The sequence below is a fragment of the Bombus affinis genome, chromosome 15, assembly GCF_024516045.1.
Source record: "Bombus affinis isolate iyBomAffi1 chromosome 15, iyBomAffi1.2, whole genome shotgun sequence".
Lineage (NCBI taxonomy): Eukaryota > Metazoa > Arthropoda > Insecta > Hymenoptera > Apidae > Bombus > Bombus affinis.
In genome coordinates, this window is record NC_066358.1 from 7,244,577 (window position 1) to 7,266,643 (window position 22,067).

General features: G+C 42.3%; 1 protein-coding gene across 3 annotated transcripts in view; it reads right to left on the minus strand.

Moving 5' to 3' along the window:
• The window catches only part of LOC126924840 (optomotor-blind protein), a 165,527-nt gene extending 154,792 nt beyond the window's left edge, over positions 1 to 10,735 (minus strand). For 2 of the 3 annotated variants that reach the window (XM_050739755.1, XM_050739753.1), the window contains exon 1: positions 8,443 to 10,734. In XM_050739755.1, the coding sequence (XP_050595712.1) occupies positions 8,443 to 9,160 (718 nt within the window). In that variant the 5' untranslated portion in view covers positions 9,161 to 10,734. Of the gene's footprint in view, positions 1 to 8,442 lie in introns of all 3 variants that reach the window. The other variant, XM_050739756.1, reaches the window with a different exon arrangement.
• Between the last annotated feature and the right edge of the window lie 11,332 nt (positions 10,736 to 22,067).

Sequence of the window (22,067 nt, forward strand, 5' to 3'; positions counted from 1 at the left end):
AAATAACGTTCACAGAATTAAAAATAAGAATCACAGAATTTTGCTTACATATGTTGCATTCAACACGCCACTAACTTTACGAATTAACGACTTTTAAACGCGAACGTTCGAAAACATTAGAAATTTGTCCATCAAACGACGAACTCCCTCGCGACGTCCAAATCACCGAAGTTGATTCCGCGATCCTTGTTTTTCAAAACTAACGATCACTACTGTCCCCTAAATCGTTTCCAACGCTCACAGAACTGCAAAGTTTCACTATTCTCACGAGTCACACTGTCACGATCGTAATTCATAATATCACACCACGGGTCCTCATTTTGTCGCCGACAAAAATCTGCCAAACGTGTTCATCTTCATCGAGAAGTTTCACAGGAAGAGGCGAACGCATGGCTCAGAACGAAAATCACTAATTGCTGTCGAAGATTGGCGCAGGAAATCGACCGGACAAACTGCTCGGAAATCATAGTTGTTCGTCGTCAGTTCGCAATCTCAATTTGGCCATCTTGCCTTCGTTATTTCATTGATTTTCCAATGGAATCCGGATCGCCGTTTTTGGCTGGTTCGTTATCGGCTTCTCGATATCCAGGAAAGATACAGCGAAATCCATTTTTCCAACGATATTGCCTGTGCAAGGATTTTTGGAGCAATTTCCAGCGTCCGATTAAACCGGTAGCGGTTGCTGCCTTTATGGTATCATTGCTCGGACGATTTCCAAGTTCTGGAACGAGCAGGAGGAGCTGTTAATCATCCCGTTGAAGCAGAACCACGGGCACAACACTGTGACCCGCGATGGCTATCAACGCCGGATTAATTCACAGTTTCTCCGGCCGAGATTTATGGAGATAGCGATGCTTAATTCCTTGCGGTGCGGCTCTGTTGACAGCTTTTTTATCTATGCTCTGTTCCTGCTAATGGATCTTGAACACCGCGATCGCTCTTTTCTGCCCTCTCTTCGATCATTCGTGTCGTTTGCTTCCATCTATTGTATTTCTTGCATGTCGAAAACTCGAAGATAACTGATAGAATACTTCCGTAATCATGCTGTTGGAATCGTGTCGGAAAATATTTTTGCTAACTTCTCTTTCCAAACAACGTAACGCCGTCGCTCGAAAATTTCGAACCCTATTTGAATTTTCAACTTTTTCGTATACCTCTTCTACGATAGAACCGTGGATATCGTAATTGTTGCTTTTATCTTTAGACGTAGTTAATAATATATTTTCATATGAGAGTGATATTACGAATAAAATAGTTATTTACTCGATGAAGTGATTATTTAGTTCTTTCGAAATGCCTTCGAGTCTTTGAACCAGCGTTTCTTTCATATTTGAAGAGGATCGAAAGCTTTAAGAGACAACTGATAGCTGACGAGCAGCTCGTAGCTGCTGTAGTTTTCGACTTGTTCGTGTTAACGAGCGTCGTTTCCTTTTCTTATCTGTCGTCCCTTCGATGACTCGTCGATTGTTCATCCGAGTTGCTGCATCTTAACAGCTTCGAGAAACACCTGATAATAATCGACGAAGAATTTTCATACCTTTAGCCTCAATTTCTTACTCTCTTTTTTATTTCCTGTGAAAAATTCCCTTCTCAAACGATATGACTATGGCTTCCTTTTTCATTCGAAGAAACTTTAAAAGACACTTGATTACTCACGAAAAGCTTTCACCTTTTAAAGCGTATTTTATCGAGCGAACTTTAGGTTGTATTTTTGGTCCTTTTTCGAAATAAACTGAATCTGTTTCTTTTAACTGGGAAGCAACAAACATCTTTGTTGATGTTAACGTAAAGGGGAAATTGGATCTTTTTGACGAATAAAACGAATAAAATTTCTCTGATGGCGACGACTACAATGCGCCAGCCGCTTAACAACATGGCCGACATTGCGCCAAAGAAACGCGCCAAGAATTCTTTGCGCTCCTCAGCTCCGTCTGCTACGTTCGACGCCGGAAAAACAGAAGAAATCCTGAAACGACAAGGAGTAGCTTTCCAAAGTGTTCTGCATACTACGAACGCGACACCACGTTGATTAGAATCGTCAAACCACCATTGCATTCTCACATAGTCCAAAATCCAAACTACCGATCAAAGACTCGAAATCGTTTTCGAAAATAAAATCTATATCGATACAATATCTTACGTTTAAGCTACACTCACATCATTTGCCAATTGTACGCTAAATTCGACAATATCGTATTACCAAACAGCGAAATTGCAAGTCGATCGATTTTCCCAACCAACGGATTCTATTGAAAATTTGTTTAAATTCGTAAATTGTACTCAATTCTTAGATTCCGTAAAGTAGCAATTTCAAACATTTGCTCGTCGACCATTTTCTGCTCAACTTTTCCGATCTGTCAGACTTCGAAAATAATTGTATCATCGTAAAATTCATATGAAACATCGTTGCGAGAATTAATTCGCGCGGAAAACAGTGTCCTCTGTCTTTAGAAAAGTCAACATTTATAATGAGAATCCGGATCGAATTATCAGAGAATTTAATAAAATATTAGTGAAAAGGATCACTTTGTAATTCGGATGGTCGTCTGCGATAAGCCAGAGGATTTAAAGGCGAAGAATAATTACGGGGCGTTAATTAGCCGGGTTTTGCCGCGTCGGACGGCGACCAGACGGGTGTTCGCGAACAAAAGCACCACTTTTCCAGACTTTTCCCGTCGGACGCGTTGCGTAAGACGCGCGACATGTGGAAACCGAGCGCACTTCCGGTTCAGGATGGCACAGCGCCAGGACACAACCGGCGAGACGCGAGAACTTTGTCTCGCAGCTTGCGGAACTTCAGAATTCCTCCTCCCCCGCCCCCTTTTCTTCTTTTTCGTCCTTTTTCGAGAGATTTCTGATTAACGTGAAAAATACGAACTTTGATTTTCTCATTGTCGTACGATATTCTAAATCATATCGTGCACGAATATCAGTCGAGTCGTCGGACATCGTAACGTTGCTAATAAATTTTGAAGAACCTTTGAACTATTTCGAATTTGTTAAAGAACCTGTAAGCGAGTAAAATAGAACTGGAAAAATGTGAGCTTCTGTTTCACACGAGCAGAAAGTGGAAGATATTTTTAAATAATTTTAAGTCAATATTTTTGTTAATTTCGTGTAATAAAAGGTCGTTTGAAACAAGTGATTTATGCAGGACAATCGATGATGGTGGATTTGAATTACGACACAGGGTAGCTTGAGCTTCCATTTTGTATTCAGCTGACACCTGACGCTCGGAATACGCGTTCTTTTTAATTCCACTAAATTATTATATTTACGACAATTTGATTAATTCTCATCTTCCTCGGCAAAATTCCTTGAAACGTCCACTGTTCCTTAACTGTCAAATAAGTTTCTTACGAACGATGGATTCAGTGTATGTTCTGTTTTAAATTTGAATAAGCAAGAACGGGAGACCGTATCCAAAAGACTAAGAGTTTGATCGACTTTGAATCGACCGAGGAAAAACTTCGACTTCGCTTTATTTCTGCAATTCGCGGGATCAACGAATTTCTCCGCAACTTTAACTCGCTGCGTCGAGTTTCCGCTTTAATTTTATTTTAATTAGCAGCTGGCACGAAGACGCTCGAACTAGTAAACGAATTTTCATTTCCTTCGGTTTTCTTTCGTTTGGTTAATACATTTTTCCTCGATTTTTGAACGCTAGTCGATGATCGAAAAAATGACAATTTCAAAGTGAATCTGCGTAAAATCTTGCTGAGAAGCAAACGAACACATTGACAAAAATTTCTGGGAAAAAGGCGAGGGGTGTTGTTTTTTCACGAGAAATGAAAAATTCTTCACTTGAAGAATACCTAGCAAATTCTACGTCATCAAACTAAAACATATACGTTGATCATATTCCAAAAGGAATTATTAAAATTCTTTCTCGATAAGCGTAACAATACACCAAACAATTCGCTTTTCCTTAAAAGTCGTTCTTATCGTTCTCACATTGTAATCTCACATTGTTTCGTGAAAACAGGCACGTAAAACGATGCAATTCTCATTGAAGCAAATTTTTTCCTCATAACTGTCACTAATCTATAACAAATCTCTAGAAAATTCTCTGCGCATCAATTTTTCTTCGCCTTCCGAGCGAATTATTCTCGCTCGTTTTTAATAAACCTGCGCGAAATTCTCCTCGCAGCAATTATTCTGCGTTGGCCAAACAGACCGATTTCACTGTATAATAATGAACGATATAACGTAAGAGCAAAACAGCAATACAGCAAACTACGAAATCTCTGAACGAAACTCGGTAACAACGTCGTCTGATTAAAGTGACAGGCGGCGAGGCAAGAATACAGTTAACAAAACGAACGAACGTGAAACGTCGCTGCAGCCAACAAATGTATCCGCGGCGTGGATGAATAAGCGATGAAACGGTTGCATCGCGTGGCAGACGTCCGTCTCTCTCGATCTTCGATCAATCGTTAGAGAACCAGCAACGTCCAAACGATCAGAACCGAGAAATATTCTGATTTCTGCGATCAGTGATACGCGAAAAGCGGAGAAAGTGAGCGGCTCGGGTGAATTCCGCGCCGAAATCGCGGCGGTTTGCGCAAACCGCGCGCAACAAGTTCGACGCTGTCGCTCGTAAAACAAACCAGAGCCACGGTAATTAAATGCCTGTCGATTTTTCCGCGGTTGTTGCTGGTATTTCGGCGAGCATAAGGGAATCGCGCGACATGTACAGATTCGCGAATTTTTATGGACATAATTTAAAGCATGAAATCTAAATGGAGATTCGTTTTAGCAAATAAAAATTGCAACGAGTATTATACTTTCTAGCGTATTCTATTCGAGTGTATTCTTTCTGGTTTATCGCCATTAAATTTCCTATAAATGCGTGAAAATCCGCAATCCAGTCGTGTATTTTTCCCACACGAATTTTCTCGGTTTTTCGATAAAACTTCCTCGATTTCTCGCCGGAGTCCTTCGATGTTTCACGCGTAACGACGAATTTCGTGTAGTCCCAGTCGGTTTGAGAAAGGGAAGATGATTTATGGATGAACGTAGGAAATTTATATGGCGGAGAAAGGATTTTAGGGTTTGAGAAGGAGATATATTTTAATCGAATATATCGAAAGCCTGTTTGGTTGAAAATAATTTCGAAATTTAAGAAGCGACGGTGTATCAGTTTGAAGTAGAATCTTTAGACGAACGCACTGAGAGTTTATTTTGGCTAAAATAATCTGAACATTCTTGCTTGAACTTGAGAATAGAATTTTGTGTCGGATTTCTCAATTTGAAAAGGACCTGTGTTTCAATTTCAGCGTCTGCCAACCACGCTGATAGCTTATCCCGAGCAATATTATTTTCCAGTTTGACAGATGATTCACCTAAATGCGAGAATGGAAGTTTCACACGGAGGAATCAATTTGGCCAACGCAATTTTGGAATGGAGAAAACGATGGTGTTTAAATTCGAGAATAGAAGTTGCAAGCTTTTTTAAAGAAAGAAGATTCACTTCGGTGAATCGCAATTTGATTTCTTTGCGAATTTCGAATTTTAAACTACGATTATTATGAACTGCAGGCTCGTATGAAAGTTTTATAGAAAGTTCCCCGGAACTTGTAGAGTTTCCCGCCGTATGAATCTGAAAATTGCCAACTTTGACGCTCGAACAATGCTTTCTGTCAGATCTCTTCACACACTAATACTAAACTTGGAATATTTCTCAGAAACCTACGAAAATGAAAGCAAGCCGCCTCTACGGCGAATCCTACATCCGCCAAAAATCCAATTTTCTTCCCAACTTACCAAAAATCTAACTGCCCTTCCCGACTGAAACTTCGCCGACAGAATCAAACAGAAACTCATGCACGTCTCATTTTGCAACTCGCGTGGCATGTTCGCGACCGATTCAAGAAATTCCACCGCATAGTTGGATCCAATTTCAAGTTTGAGCAACTTGCTCACTGAATTCTAGCCGCGAGACTAGTATTCGAAACTATTCTTAAGCAGAATCTAGCATTCGCGTGTTATCGTCCAGTGAAACGAAAATCTCGTTCTCGTCGCTACTTCAACTCCGAATTAAACACTCGCTGCCACTGTGTTTTAACGTCTCAATTTAGATTCTACCGGTAGCCAGAAGCAAGATCTACGAGGTGTATTTGTCGCAACATCTGATTCATCCGATCAACGTGTCTTTTTGCGCTCCAACACGATGTTTATCAGATTCTACGATTCGCTTATCAACGGAACAACCTGTTCCCGCGTTGGACATGTCGAAGGATTCTCAATTGGAAGGTAAAATACGTTTGGCCGAGAGATTGACGCGTGATCCATGTTTTTCGTCCGTTTGTTTTAATAGTTTTTTGTTGTATAATTACTTGTCTGAATGGTTACCGAGGATCTGATCAGACAGATGTTCCAGGCAGTTTGTATAAGCTGTGTTTGTATAAGATGTTGCTTGTTTCGCAAAACGATTAACCAGCAGCGGATGAACACGACGTTGCGTTAAATGGCGATCTCTCACGATGAATGAAACTCTTACTCTTCGATTTTGTCGAAGATAAACGTACTTATGTAGATGGTTTAGCAATGATTCGTGCGTTGTTAACGAAATTACGATTTTATTTAGTGTTGTTTCGTAAAAGTAGGTTCCTCCTTATCTATCTGTAGCCTGTATTGTATCGAGAATATTCTAAAATAAATCTAAAGGTTGTGCAGTGTACTAATTTAGTATTGTACTTTAGAAAATTAAATTTTCTTTCAAAAACTTGTTCATTATATAGTAACCACTGTACGTATGATTCGCAAGATATTCGCAAATTAACAGTTCCATCTATCATTCGTTCTCTTTTCCACGTATTTGGACTTCCGGAGAAGACTTATCGTACTCTATCAACCTAAAACACAGAGAATTTGAAGCACAAGTTGTACGGTTTAAAGAAACTAACGATTCTATCCTCTAGTTTCTTGCAGAGAAGGCTGCATCCTTTTGTATCGACTGAAAATTCTTATTTGGACGAAGTTTTGTGTAATATTAATAATCTAACGATTGTATATGACACATTTTTCATGTAGCACCTATTGTCATGCAACGGCACTCGTCGGTAAAATTCATAACGGTTTCCGTCCAGTGAACCCGCTACACAAAAAACCGTATTTACAGATAGATGAGTTTATTATAGATCCGACAACCTTAGGCGGTTACCGAAGATTAATCAAAATCCGTCGTTTTTGTCGTGATCATATGCCCTCGAGTCGACTACCCGAAAAATTAAAATTCGTAAATAAGGTCGAGAGTTCAGCGTCCGTTGGAATCTTTCGAGAACATCTTCAAAATTAAAATCCCAACGCCTTTTGTCAACTCCGACGGTTATAAATATAGCGAACAGGGTAACGAGGCATTATTTTGTTATCGAGTGACACGAGCAGTAGCAGCTAAATCGATGCTTCCCTTGCGTCGATCTATTCGTAATCACGAATCAAGACAGCAGTTGTGTCATACGACTAGTGTACACGTAGGGTATACTTTAATAAACTACATAGTTAAATATACTCTGGTGTTTTTAAACCTAAATCGCTTACATACACCTCAGTCATTTCAAAAAAGACACCGACCTTCCTGTTTCAACTAACCTTTTTACTTATCATATTCGAAACTCCAAGCACGACTTCTACGACATTAACAAGTTATTGTCACCTACTGTCTATTATTTTCTTCCGAACAAGACGATTGATTTAAAATATCTACGTGTTACACTCAGAACTTGAAACATTAACAAACTCTTTACATCTGTTATCTTTCAGAAAATATCCTAACCTTCTCTATCAACTTGGAACGTTTAATCATTTCTGGAAACATTCCAAGAAGCTTCAAAGAATGAATTTTTGTCGAATCTACTGTTTTCTAAAAGATACTCCAATCTTAAAATCATCAAGCACATTTCCTACAACGTTAACAAATTAGACATTTCTATTTTCTTCCAGAGGAGACATCAACCTTTCTCTGTCAACATAAAACATATTGTTGAAGTGAAGTTCAACGCGAACAAACAAAAGTAATTCCTGCAACTTTAACAAACTCTTGCCACCTGCTGTTCTCCAGAAAATATTCCAACCTTCTTCATCAAATTCGAACCCTATCCTACTCCATCGAAGTTCAACATCACCAAAGCAAATTTTCCTCCTTTTTTCTAACGACCGAAACAGCTATTTGTTACACTGCATTACACCTAAAGCTATATCAATTACACTGCAACCTACGAATCCTAAAACAGTGGACCTAAACCTGCGAGAAGTACACATTCCACGTGAAACATTTTCCACATCGTCGCTACTTCCTTCAAAGCCTCGGATCACTTCATATCGCTCGTATTACACCGAAACCTAGGCTACGTATAATCACAAAGCTTGATCCTGGTCGAATCACAAGACACTGTAGCTTTGGAAACCGGGAAACCGAGTGTAATGTGTCATATGTCTCACCTGGCGGCGTGATGCCGTGAGGATTGAGATGCGGATGATGATGCGGGCTGCTGAGGATCCCTTTTCCCTGTAGATGATGCGCCGTCGGTCCAGGCGAACTCGTGGCTGGCAGATGCGCCGCCGGATTGTAGAATCCAGCGGCGGCCAGGGCGGCAGCGCTGAAGTAGCTGGCCGCTGCCACCGCCGAGGACGGATGCGACAATTCCCTCTGGCTTGGCAACGGGGGCGGCGTTTCCGGCGCGGCGGCCGGGCTTCCCGGTCCGCCGGGTGGCGGTGACGCGCTTCCTTGAGACGACGAGCCACCCAAAATCGGCGGATGTGTCGTCGCAGCGGTCAACAACGACGAGACGCTGAAGTCCGTCGGTCGCGGGGCGGCCGGCGCCGGCAGGTGGCCGCCGGATATGTGTCCGTTCGGGTTGCTGGACGGCGTGCCAGCGATCGAGGTCGCGAAGGCCGAGTGCTGATTCAGAGCCGTCGCTGACGCGGGGTACGCCATCCCAGGCCCCCCCGCCTCGGCCCTCGGCCCCGTGTTTGCACCCTCGACCACGTTAGCCTCCAATTCTCTGCGTCTACGTCGTTGACCCTCGATGTCCTTCGCGGAGGAGTCCACCTCCTCCTCCACCACCTCCTCGAGCCGTGATCGCTGCTGTAGCGCGGAGGGTTGCGGAGTGCTGGCGCAGTGGGTACCCCTGCACGCTGTGTCTTGTTCGAATCTCATCGAGACGGGCGGGTCTGCCGAGTCGCGCGAGATTCCTCTTCGAGTGACTCAAACCGGAGAACGGCGTCCTTTTATACTCTTCCTTCCTTTCTTTTTCTTATTTCTGACGTTTGTATCGATCTCGTATTTTACACTTAAACAATCGGATTTCAAACACGCACAATAACACAGATACACTTGGCAATGTTGGTGGAAAATCTTGGCGATTGGTTTTACACTTGGTTGGGGGTGGATTTCACTGAACCTCGCGATGCCACGTTGTCGACCGTCGTGTATGTCTCTGGTGGTCGATTCTTCGGCATGCTCGAGTTTGTCGATGGTTTAGGAGCAACGTGTTCGAGATGTTCAGGAGCGTAGGCCGAGGTCGTCGCTGCGTTGTCGTCGCGCCCGCTGCGAGCTCCCCACGAAGTCCGTCGCGAGTCGTCCTCTCGACATCGTACGTCTCGTGGACCTTGCGCGTTCTCGCGATTCCTCGTTATCTTCGAAGCGCCGCCAAGGCTTCGATCCACCACCAAACAATTTCTCCAAGACGTATCAAGCCCCGTGCTGTCTGTGGAACTTTGTATCCGGGGATCTCAAAGAAACACGACGAAGCACACTTTCTCGATTCACCCGAGGAAAGATCTTCCTGTAGAATCGGCGGTGGCGCTTAGACAGAGTCACACCGTAGCCCAGAACACCGATTGCTCTGACAAGTACCACTATACGTGCACGTCGAGGACGTGTTAAATCCTTGTGTCGTTCACTGTTCACTGACTCACTGTGTCGTCCACCGATGTCCACTCGAGGCCAGTTCCGTAGAGCACTCACTTCCTCGACACGAATATCAACCGCGTTCGAACGATGCGAGATAGACACGGCGAAACGCGACGCGAGCACGCGACCAATAGGGTGAAAACCTGCTTCTCGTCGTTGTCTTCGCGAACAGTATCGGGGAGAGCGGAACGACACGAACGAGTCGAGTCGAGTCGGAGCAGCGTCCGACGGCCGGACGACACAGGCCGGGGACGAGGACAGTTCGGACTAGCTTCCGATATCCTTACGCGAAAACGCAAGGCAAGAGAGACAAAAAGGCAAAGAGAGAAGAGAGAGGGCTCTCCAAACGAGACACGGTGATCGGGTGCTGTGCGCGCTGGTCGCCTCGGTCGGGGCTGGAGAGCGGACGAAAGGTGTTACTTGGGTGGCGCCGCGATGGTCACTGAGCAGCGCTAGGATTGACACCTCCTCTGGGGGCTCACCCCCACACCTCCCGCGGAGGTGTTGGTGTGCTAAAGTCCTCGTCCGGATTCAGGGCGTGTGTACGCGCGCGTCTACGTGAAGACGGGGGGCGGCCGCGTGTGCGTGTGTACAGACGGAACGGAGTGTGCCTGCGCCGCCGAACGGACGCGGGAGGCGTGAATGCTGGAGGGCAGCGACGCGAAGACTGAGACGGTGCAGGGGCTCCTCCTCCCTTCCCCTTAGACCGTTCGTGTAGCCGCCTAGTGGGGGAACCTGCCACGACAACCTAGCCGACGCACGATGCACTACCGCGTGGAACGAGAACGGGACTACTAACCGGGTCGCGTGAACAACGAGGAGAGAGAGCTGTCTACCGAACCCCCACCACTTCTTCGAACGGGCGATAATGAGCGCTCGTAGTTCGGATTGGCGTTCCGGCGCCAATCCGAGCGGCGTTGCTCTCGACGCCTTTTCCGACGTTCCCTGTTTCCCTTCAGCGAACGACGCTTCTCTCACTCTGTCTTCGTTATCCCCACCATGCACGGATTCTACACACAACGCTCCGGACGTTCTTCCCTCGACTCTCTCTCTCTTTCTCGCGCGCGCGCACAGCCCCCACCACCGCACGTTTAAGGGTGTTAACCGCGAGTACGCCCATTAACACCACCCTCCCCGCGGCACCGGGTTGTCGAGCGGGGGTTCCAGGGGGGTGGGGACGATCGACGTTGCTCGAAGCTTCGCTGTCGAGAACGATGCCGATTGACACGTTGCTGGATTTTCACCGGCCTCGCCGCACACCCACCGATGAAACCAAGCTGCTTTTCGCGATAAGAGCGTGACACTCGCGGTACGTTTAGTTTAAGAGCGCCTGCAGGGTGTCAGATTCTGTATGACACAGTCTTCCGAGAATATTCTCAATCTCTAGATTCTTTCAAGTTAATTATATGTTACTTTTTCAGATATTCTCAGAGTATTCTTGAAATCTAAGATATTTGCCGAAAGTAACATTCTCGATGCTTTAAATCGAATTTTGTTTAAACTCGCGAGATTGCAAATCCCAGCTGATATTTCTTTCAACTAATAGATAAATAATCGCACGACACAAATATGCAACCAAAATTACTCATGTTCCAACAATTTCATGTGCCTCCAATTTCAGCCTGTTACATAGAGCCAACAGGAATTCGCGTCCCCGCGGCGCGCCGGGTACGCGCCGAGCCTCGACAGCCGGTTTTCACCATTAATCCGGAACGGCACTTCATCAGTCATAATTCAAGCCGATTGGCCGTGTCAAGAGCCGTCCGAGTTTTCCGCGAAAAGCCGAGTGAGAAATTTTCGCGAGCTGTGCCAAAATTCGCGCTAGTCAGCGTCACGAGCATCACCCCGCGTCTCTCCCCCACCCTTCCTTTCTCGTACGGATCGTTCGAACCGACCTGCGCTCTGCACCGCGAGAACCGTCAACGGAGGAGAAACCATTGATCCCGCCCATTCCGCCCCCACTCCTTGCCCCTATCCCCTCCATCGCGCGTCACGTGACGCCTCCCAACAACCCGGTTCTACGTCAGTATCGCGGGTTCCTTCAGCACCTTCCCCTACCCCCATCCCGGTTCCGCCCCCCACCTCCACCGCGAAGCCACTCTCGGTTTTTCGCCCCGGTCGTCGTGTGGCCCCCTCGTCCTTCGCGCCGTCGAGTGTTAGCGAGACGCCCAGCGCGTCACAGTGTTGCCAAATCCGCGAGAGCTTTTCCACCGTGATTTCCAGAAACACTCTGCGCGATAGCCACGCTACGAAATCGGCCCACAAGATTACGTTCCTGCGCTGGACGAGGCGACCCGCTGCGTTATTCTATAAAGGAGTCGGATAGCCGAGCATGTTTCTGTGGTGGTTTTTCGAGTAGGAAATTTTATTAGGAAATATTTCGAAAACATTTCGGTTGATATTGCGATCGTAAAGGAGGTTTGAACATTATTTTGAAGGTTTTCGACAGCTTTTATGGATCTTAGAATCTTCTTTATTTTTCTGTTAATCGAGTGAAGAGAAAATTTGATTAAATGTTGGGGCTCGAAATTGGAATCGTACAAAGGCGGCGAAGGTGGTTTTGGAGATTTTGGGAATCCGTAACAGTTGTGCTTCTGTTGAAGTTAGGGAAAGGAAATTTGGAGATTCGAAATTGGATTTCCAGAGGAGTTTACGATTATTTCGAAGGGTGTAGGTTACTTGCTAGTTCTGTTCCTTTAAAAAAGACAGCTCGGTTCTTTGAATTATTTTAGTAGTATTTTTCTATCGTTAACGAATTTCATAAATTTGAGAAAATTATTTTTCCTCAAATTTTTATTTTAATTATATTATTTAAAATTATTTTTCGAAAGCTTACTTTCCTCCAAAGTTATTGATGTACGTGCTGTTTCATCCCAAGATGTCTTAGAGATTCCAGAAGTTTTGTTAAGGTATTAAAACCTTTTTTGATTATCAACATTCTGACACAATACTTGGAGGATTCTAGTAAGGTTAACACATTCGTTGGTCTTAAAATGTCGTCTATTAAAAGTATCTTTGTCTCAAACATCTAACAACGACTATTCCAGCACACCATTGTTCTCTTTAATCTTGCGATTCGTTAGCTCGAAGTGCGTAAGAATAAAAATGCAAAAGTTGTGACAGATGTATTTTGTAGATGCAACGTGTGCATCAATAGCAAATGAATGAATTTGATGACGCGATGACGTTAAAGGAAGCCTGTGACGATCCAATTTCTGCATTCTTCTCTACAGGCATCAATCGTACAATCGATTAATATTCGAATAAAAATTCCATTTCTTTTCTCCCGTAAATCTTCCCTTTCGTCAAATTCTCTCATATTACATAGAATATTCGATTTATAACAGTATCAAGGTTCTCTTATCTAATCTGTATCGTTAAATAAACTCACTGTAGAGCTTTTTACGCAACAAATTACTTTCATCGATCCTCTCGCCCCCAAAAAACGTAACGTTCAACAAGTTCCACTCAGCGCGAGCCAATCAATTAACGAATGACTGGTTGAGTACCGTTCGAATCAATGAATCAGTAAGAATATTCCTCGAATCCCTTAATATCCAATAATAATTCGCGTGTAACCATAACTATTAGTTTCGCGTCTAAATGTACAAATTCAACGATTTCCAAGTTAAATAAAATAATATAGCGATGAATGGTAATTGTATTGTTCTGAAGTGATTCAGCTTTGATATCCAAATCTAGCCGCGACCACATTGAAACCCGTTCACGCGCATTGTGAATCGCATGGCCAGTGTAAATAGAGTCCACGGACCGCGATCGATTCGACTGGCTTTCGTGTTTCGAGCCTCGACAGCGTTTATCGTAGCGAGAGCATTAGTGTTTACGCCACGATTCTTTCCTACCTCGAATCTTGAAAATTTTGAAGCCAAAACGGGCATAGAGTCTGTTCGAAGACGACCAAAATTATTTCGAAATCACTAGAGGTTCTATCGCGGTTTTTATTCCGTGTCGAAAAATTCGCCGGAGATTTTATTCATAAATTTTTATTCAACCCTCTCACGCTGCGCAACGCCGTACTTTAACGAGTTTTTAGCTAATAAAATGATCAATGTATTTGTTGTATCTTCTTTATAAAAAAAATTGCGGATATTAATAATCGATAGAACGTAACTTTTCCTTTAAAAAATTCGATCCTCTAAAGTTTAATTAATGCATGCTCGAGTTACTCGAAAACTGCAAATATCTTTTTATTTTCTATTTGTGTAAGAATTAATCTAATAAAATATGACCATATGCATATACCTAAGTAGCGAATTTTGATCTAATAAATTTACAATTGTCGTGAATCGTTCTTCCGATTTGGCGGACAGTCGTTCACGTTAACTCTTTGCGGTCCTATGTTAGGCTCAACTCGACATTCTATTCCGTTCGATGTTCAATTTCAACTCATAAAATGTGAAATACCGCGCTGTTATATAGCTTGTCCAGGTTTCTCGTGCTGTACTGTCAAATGCTTAATATACACCGTTAGCTGTCGAGTATCTGTCAAGCAAACAACCAAGAACCACCTCTGAAGTAGCAAAGAGCACACTGCACGGAACAATCCTTAATAAAAATCTCGCTTAATCCCATTGCATAAAGCAATCTGACTCCTAAACATTCTAATGGAACGACTTTTTGCTATCATTTTGCCTTGAAAAAAGTTTAAGATGCTTTCACCCGGACCGCTTCCGATTTTAATATATGCCGTTCCACGCAAGAAAGAGAGAGAGAGAGAGAGAGAGAGAGAGAGAGAGAGAGAGAGAGACTGGTGAAATGGCCACGGGGAAGGTTTCACTCTGGATAATTGGTTTCTTGCGAAGATCTTGCGAGGGTTACGGCCGCTGCAGGAAAAGTGATTCCGAAAGGAAAAGTAACGCGAAAGAAGTTACCTCGTTTTCCGGGGGAGGCAAAGAAGCGGCAAGTTACGCGCGATACAAAGGCTCTTCCGTCTCGATCGATACTGCTTAACATCGGTTTCGATGGTTTTAAGACGCGCGGCCACCCGAGCACAGCCGTTCGAACAGTTGCAAAGTTCGCCGCGGGAGCAGCAACAAGCTGCACGGAACCGTATGCTGCTGCGTTAAGCCCTGTACACGCTTACGAAATTATTTTATTATACTAGACATTCGTTTTAAGTAGAGAAAACCAGTTAACTCGTCACGCGGATAATAATCTTTTCATTTAGAGATCCTCTATCTGCTTACATCCCTGTTTAGCTGCTGCATTAAGCCCTGCAAGCTTACGAAATTATTTTGTTATATTAGACATTTTAAGTGGGGAAAACGAGTTAACTCGTCACGCGGATAATAATCTCTTCGTTTAGAGATCTTCTATCTGCTTTCATTCTTGTTTAGCTGTTGCATTAAGTCTTGTACACACTTACGAAATTTTGTTATATTAGACATTCGTTTTAAATGGGGAAAACGAGTTAATTCGTCACGCGGATAATAATCCCTTCATTTAGAGATCCTTTATCTGCTTACGTTCTTGTTTAGCTGCTGTATTAAGTCTTGTACACACTTACGAAATTATTTTATTATACTACACATTGGTTTTAAGCGTGACAGATGAGTTGGTTCCTCATTTTAAGCACCGCTCCTTTTGAAAACATACGACCAATATTATTTGTACGTTTTAATCTGTATGTAAAATAATGAACATTGCAGTAGAATTCCATGTATTTGAACTGCATTTAGATAACTATCGGAATGAAATTTTAGTCAGTGTGCAAAATAATGAACATTACAGCAGAATTTCATCTAAGTGAACTCCATTTACATGGCTATTGGAATGAAATTTTAGTTAGTGTGTGGCGCAATGAATTCTCGTCGATTGAATCCACTTGTTTGACCATCAACTTCTACCGTATGAATGAAAATTCATAGCTAGCGAAGAAAATCAATAAATACTATTACTATGTTAATTCCATTTACGTATATCAACTGTTTGCTCTTCGATCGATTCGCATAAATGACATTCTACTGTATCTATGAATCGTTCAGCAACCACATTGATCAACTTCATTAAAAGTGATGATGAAAAGTGACGTACGAAAATACCTCTTTAAATTTACATTCTAAAATTCACGTTTGCTTTCTATCCATAGTAGTAAGACATTTGTTCCTTGAAAATTTAATATCAATCACCTCCCCACTTGAATAACAGAATCGACAAATTTGTGGAAAGTGAAATTGTTCATATGTACTGTAGTCAAATATTGAAGTTCTTCTCATGATCAATACTGTTTCTTTCTGAATGAAAAAAGAAGTCTACTATATATAAGATTGCATTAAATATTTAACATGCGATATATAGAACAATATATTAATGCTCATTGATTTCTGGAACATAGTAAAACGAACTTAGTTTACAAGTAAGTAATACGAACCGTTACCATAAACGTGACTATAACTTTAATCGATTCGTATTACAAGCGTGCATATGGTTTTACAATACTTATTTCTCCGAAATAATTTATCTTGTAAGATCGTATGTACTGTAACTTGTTCTGTAACTTCGTACGAACAAATATCTACATGTTTTACAAAGATATTCCGAAATGGTAATTACATGGTAATTACACGTATTTTGTAGCGTGTTCAAGGCTTTACTCATTACCAGACTTGTAGTTTACTACTCGAGGCTGCTTAATAGCTCCATTCACACATGACTCTATAATCCTAGCGCTGTCACAATGCGGATATATCAATACAGAAACACTTTCATTTTCATGCTCCTATTATTTTCTACTTTGCCTCTTTGTCCTCTATCTGACTCGTATACGTCGACTATAATTCGAAGCCCCGAGGCCAATGCTTAAGTAGTTCCGACCACTATTAATGACTCATCAATCAATAACTACGGACTGATTTTCTTAACACCGAATCCCCTAGGACCTTCGTGAAATTCATATTTTTCCAATTTGACTACATATAAGGTCTCAAACATATAATCTTATTGACATTATATCGTTATATATTCAATATATATGCACACGCGATATTGTAAAAATCTCGAAATTACTTATGAACACGCAATACATACTATGGAGAGTGATATTACTTTGATATTTCACACGTCATAACATTCTGTGTATCTTCATAACCAAATTTAGCATTATATGCAAATTATATTCTTTAATTCCCGTATCAAGCACATTTGTTAAATGTCGGCATTTAAAATTTCTCATAAGTTGATAAACATTGCCAATTTACTCGTCAGCTGCCCAATTTCCACCCTTCTCGTTGCACCAAAGTGTCCATGGTTCTCAAAACCTCCAAGAGCCCCTTATTCACCAAAGGATTCAAGAAACTACACCAATCTATTCCTATCTCTCTAAAACAGTCACCCATCGCCTGATAAGTATCTAGAATTCGACGCTGGTAAGCGTTGGACGAGGCAAAAGCTCGGCCAGGCCAGGGAACACGTCCGACGGGCTGAAGCAAGAGCAAACTTCGCGTCCTGGAAGGAGCCGGAGAGTCCAGTCGGGGCGAGAGGGAGATGGATCCAGCTTCGAGGAGGAAAGCGCTTAAAGATAGGGGGGAAGAGAAAAAAAAAGGGAAGGAACAGGGATAAGAGGACAAAGAGCGTGCATGTGACGGGGATGAAGAGAAGCTAACCAGACGAAAGAGTGAGAGGAGTGGAAGGGAGAGGAGAGGTGGTCATAATCGCGCAGACCGCGTCATAATCCGCGACGAAAAACATTTGACGAGCGCGCCTGGCTGGTAAACGGGCAGCGGGACGGGGCGTGGTCTGAACTGGCTCCGCCCGCCGCGAACAACAATCCCCACTATCGCGTTGTAGCGGGCCGTCAAGTGGGGGGTTCCCCGGTGTCGCGGAACGCGCGGAATCGCCGGAACCGAGGGGTGGGGGGTCCGCGAGACGAGGACGGAGACTGGCGCGGCATTCGTCCCGTGACCACGACCCGAGCAGGACGGAGAAACTCGGCCGCGCCGCTTCCTGCCTTTTCTTTCACGCGCTTCTTTTTTTTTTTACACTGTGCCTCCGAGCACGTACTCGCGTATATACGTAGCGAAACGCGTCCGCGACCACGCCACCGGGAATGGACACCTACGGCGGCCAAGTGTATCGATGTTCGAACGCCGTCTTTACGATCGACACTCGCCACGCTCTTGCCGCGTTCCAGATTCTGTCCGCTTCTTCCCCGGATTTTTATTTGTCATTATTTCGAATTAAGCAATGTGTTTCTTAATCAGAAATTTCTATAATTATAGAATTAGAGCTAGCGAAGGTATTATTAGTTCCAGTTAGGTTGACTTCAGTTCTTGCAGGTATAGATATAACGATCATAAGAGAAGAATACGACAGGGATGTTTGTTTTGATCTTAATGTCACTTTATGAGTAAGAAGGAATGTTTCGATGTAACATGGAAAGAAGTTGTTTTCGTTTACTTCCCAAGTAGATTGGACATATGTTTCTTGTAATGTCTCAGATCATTTGGTAATTATATTGAGGATGTTTTTGTCGATTGTCTGATTCCTTATAAGTAGGAAGGAACGTTTTAATGGAATATGCAATGAAGTCATTTTCCATTTACTTGTCGAGTCAGTTAGACATAATTTTGTTTCACGCAGTGTCTCAGATTATATCCTTCTATCTCTATATACGTACAAATGCACAGAATACACCTTCAAAAATATAGAAAATGTTCAAAATGGAATACCAATCACAGCATTTAAAAATATCCCACACAAATTTCCGTAATCTAGTTATAACAAGTAATTTAATACAGTTATCCTGCCTAAGGTTCTTTTGCAATAAGAAAATTTTGCAAAATCGGAAAATCATCTTATCGACGAGTGATTTCCGTCTTGGTTGACGAAACTTATCAAGTATCATCTAACGGACTAATTTCTCCTTTGCATAATCGTCAACCTGCCTCGACCACTCGCCATCAAAAGACGTATCGACTGACCAAAACCACAATTCCAAGATCTCGGTCCTCCGACCGGTCCTCCAACTGTTGTTATCAATTTTCTCCATCATATTTCCTGTGCATCGATCATCCTAACGCTGAAATTCCACTGTGCAACATCGAAACCGATAACCGATCTCTCGTCTGACTGTTGCACGCAAGAAAATTGACTCGCGGATGCAAAACCGTCGGTGATAGAAGATTATAGCAGACGCCTTTGAGAGGCGGCGAAGCGGATAAGAGATCGGCAGCCACGGCCTGTTCTGCTTTTATTAGGACGCTTAGCCTCGCTGTGAGCTCGGCCAGGAGATAGTCCGCGCCAGATATTCCGTATTTTCTTGTATAATACGGCCCGCTAAATAAGGAGTTTCCAGGCGACCGGATCCCAGCCGGCGGTTCAACCATCGGCCAATCACCGTGTACCGATCCGATCGGGAATTTAATGCCGGTAATGATCGCGAGCCACGGCTGGCCAAGCCTCCGCAAACCGGCCCGAGTAAGATCTAATGCGTAATTGCCGGTGCAACGGAGTTAGCCCCAGTCGTTAACACTTTGTTCGTTGCATCGTGCTTCCAGTGCCGTTTCCACTCATCACGTTGCACGCGTTCTATGATTCCACGATGTGATAAATTCGTTGCAGAAAACGATTTCGTTATTGCTAGAGGATCGCACGATGATTTTCCCGCGGCGATTCTATCCGCACATTTTTCTTCGGATTTTAATTGACTTTGAGAAAGCAAGAATCGATGGATGTTCCTTTGTTGGTTCCTTCTGCTTGGATTAATCTTGGTTGTTTCCGCTGTTGTTGTCCGACACAGTTATTCTGGTAGGCAGAGAAATATGTATGTAATTTAATCGAAGATGGTTTATATTTTTACTCGTGAGGATTTATAGAAGGATTAAAATTCCTGACGCGAGAATTATGTGGTCTTTTATATCGTTGAATTTCGTTTAATTTTTTCCTTGTTTCGTAGGCTGTTGTAAAGTACCTGTGATAGCCTGAAATATGTAGTTTGATTGAAGATGGTTTATATCGTTAGTTGCGAGGCGTTACACGGAGATTAAAATTATTGATGCGAGAATTATACGAGACTTTTGTATACTGTTGGCTTTCTTTTAGTTTCTTGGTTGTTTCATAGATCGTTGGAAAGTCTGCGTGATAGCGTGATATATTGCGGATCATGAAAGTATTCGAACACTTAGTGTAGGAAAATTTACTTTGTATCATATAAAACATTAGTGCCACATTCATTGTTATATTTATATTTATGATCATGGTATATCTCGCGATTATGCTTTCATTATAGCGCCACTAAAATTAGTAATATACAGAAAATATGATCATAGCAAGACGTCTAGCAGTGTCTACGATACTTTTCCCTAATTTAATTCCCTACGTTGTTTATACATAGTTGTGCGATTTTATAAGATCATATGGTGTTTCTGTATATTTCTGGTAATATGATTTCATCAATTCAATCAAATTTGTTAATGAAAACATTATTGAGAAGATTTAATGGTATGTCTAATACACTGAACCAGATTAATTGTTATCTTGAAAATTATACTAATACAATGAAACATGTGTTATATAGGGCGAGTATGATCATGTGTGATTCTTGAAATGGATTTAATTTATGTATTTTTATATATTGTAAACAAAGCTAATACCTTATCATTACATTATACTGTGATCAATACATACATAGTTATATCAATTACATAGAAATATATTAAAGCAGCTTTTACATTTTCATTTTATTCTAAATATCATATATTTTTCATATTAACCCATTATGCCTCGAATATTTTTTTCTTCGTACCACTACAAATATTTCACGCTGTTATTCGATAATTTACCATATCTGTGCCAAAATACATATATCGTTAGAAAAGTGTATTAAATAAATTTCACATGGAAGTTAGCCTCGCGTAAGGACATCCTCTTCGTTTTCTTTTTTTGCCGACCAGAACTATTGATTCATGAAGAAGTTTCTATAAGATAAAGAACGTATACTAAGTAATCATGCGACTTATGAAACAGTATCGTCTAAACGTTAATGATTTATTTCTAAAGTAGATCCAAGGAATAGTACATTTTATAATTGCCAAACAGTGCGATTATAATTACAATTACAGTCGGTGAATAACAGCTTTCTCAAATTCTATCGATTTGTGGCGAATTCCGAGGAACAGGATTTTCATATAACTTTTCTAAAACAAATTTTGAACCTTCGCATCGCACCAGGTGCATTTATAATGCGTTAATAACGCTATTCGAATAAAACATTGCACTTTGAAATAAAATACTATTGTTTCTCCAAATCTATCGATTTTCGACGAAATTTCGTAAACAGGATTTTCAGATAACTTTCCTTTTAATTCTCGCGATCCCGTGAAACACTTTGCACCATCAGGTGCGTTCGTAACGCGTTAACGATATCATTTGGATAAAAGATTGTACTCGATAGAATATATTGAAAATATAAAATACGATCGAAGAAGGATTAATGACGAAATGAAAAGACAGGGACTGGGAAGGGTCGGTGAGACGACAGAACGATCTCGCAAGCGACTCGCGAAACGCGCATCGACCGGTCACCGAGCGGATATCGAACGTTTTGTTGGTCTTGGCGGTGCGATAAAAACGGGCCGCTCTATCATCCCCGTAAATCTCTGTCCGCTGGTGTGCATTTCCTTTGAAAGTGTTTCCTCCGTCGCTCGGTTCGCTGGCCTCCTCGGCTTCTTGCGCTCTCGCGACTTTATTTATCGCGATCCACCTGACGATTCGTCCGCCTCCAACCAAATGTTGCGCAACATTGCGTCGAATTTCGCGCGATATCGCGACCACTCGAACGATTACCACGCTTCTACAATTACTTTCGCTCGATTTTTAACTGCGAAAATATAAATCGAGTTGGACGAGCCTCGGTGTGAAATTGATTTTCGATTTAATTTATTTCTTGGCATCGTTGACTCGGTGAAACTACAAAGCCGGTAGAATTAGAGCTCCTTGACAGTGGCGTTCGTGATCGTAAAATAATCGATACTCTTGCGTTACGTAAGACTTCCTAGCGATGATAAAAAACGAAAGAAAATCATACAAAGCCGTTGGCTTCTCACGGTGAACTTCGTGTCGATCATGAAAAAATGAAAATCGATTTAGTATTTAGTATCGATTTTGAAACTGTTTAACTTGCAAATAAAGAGAG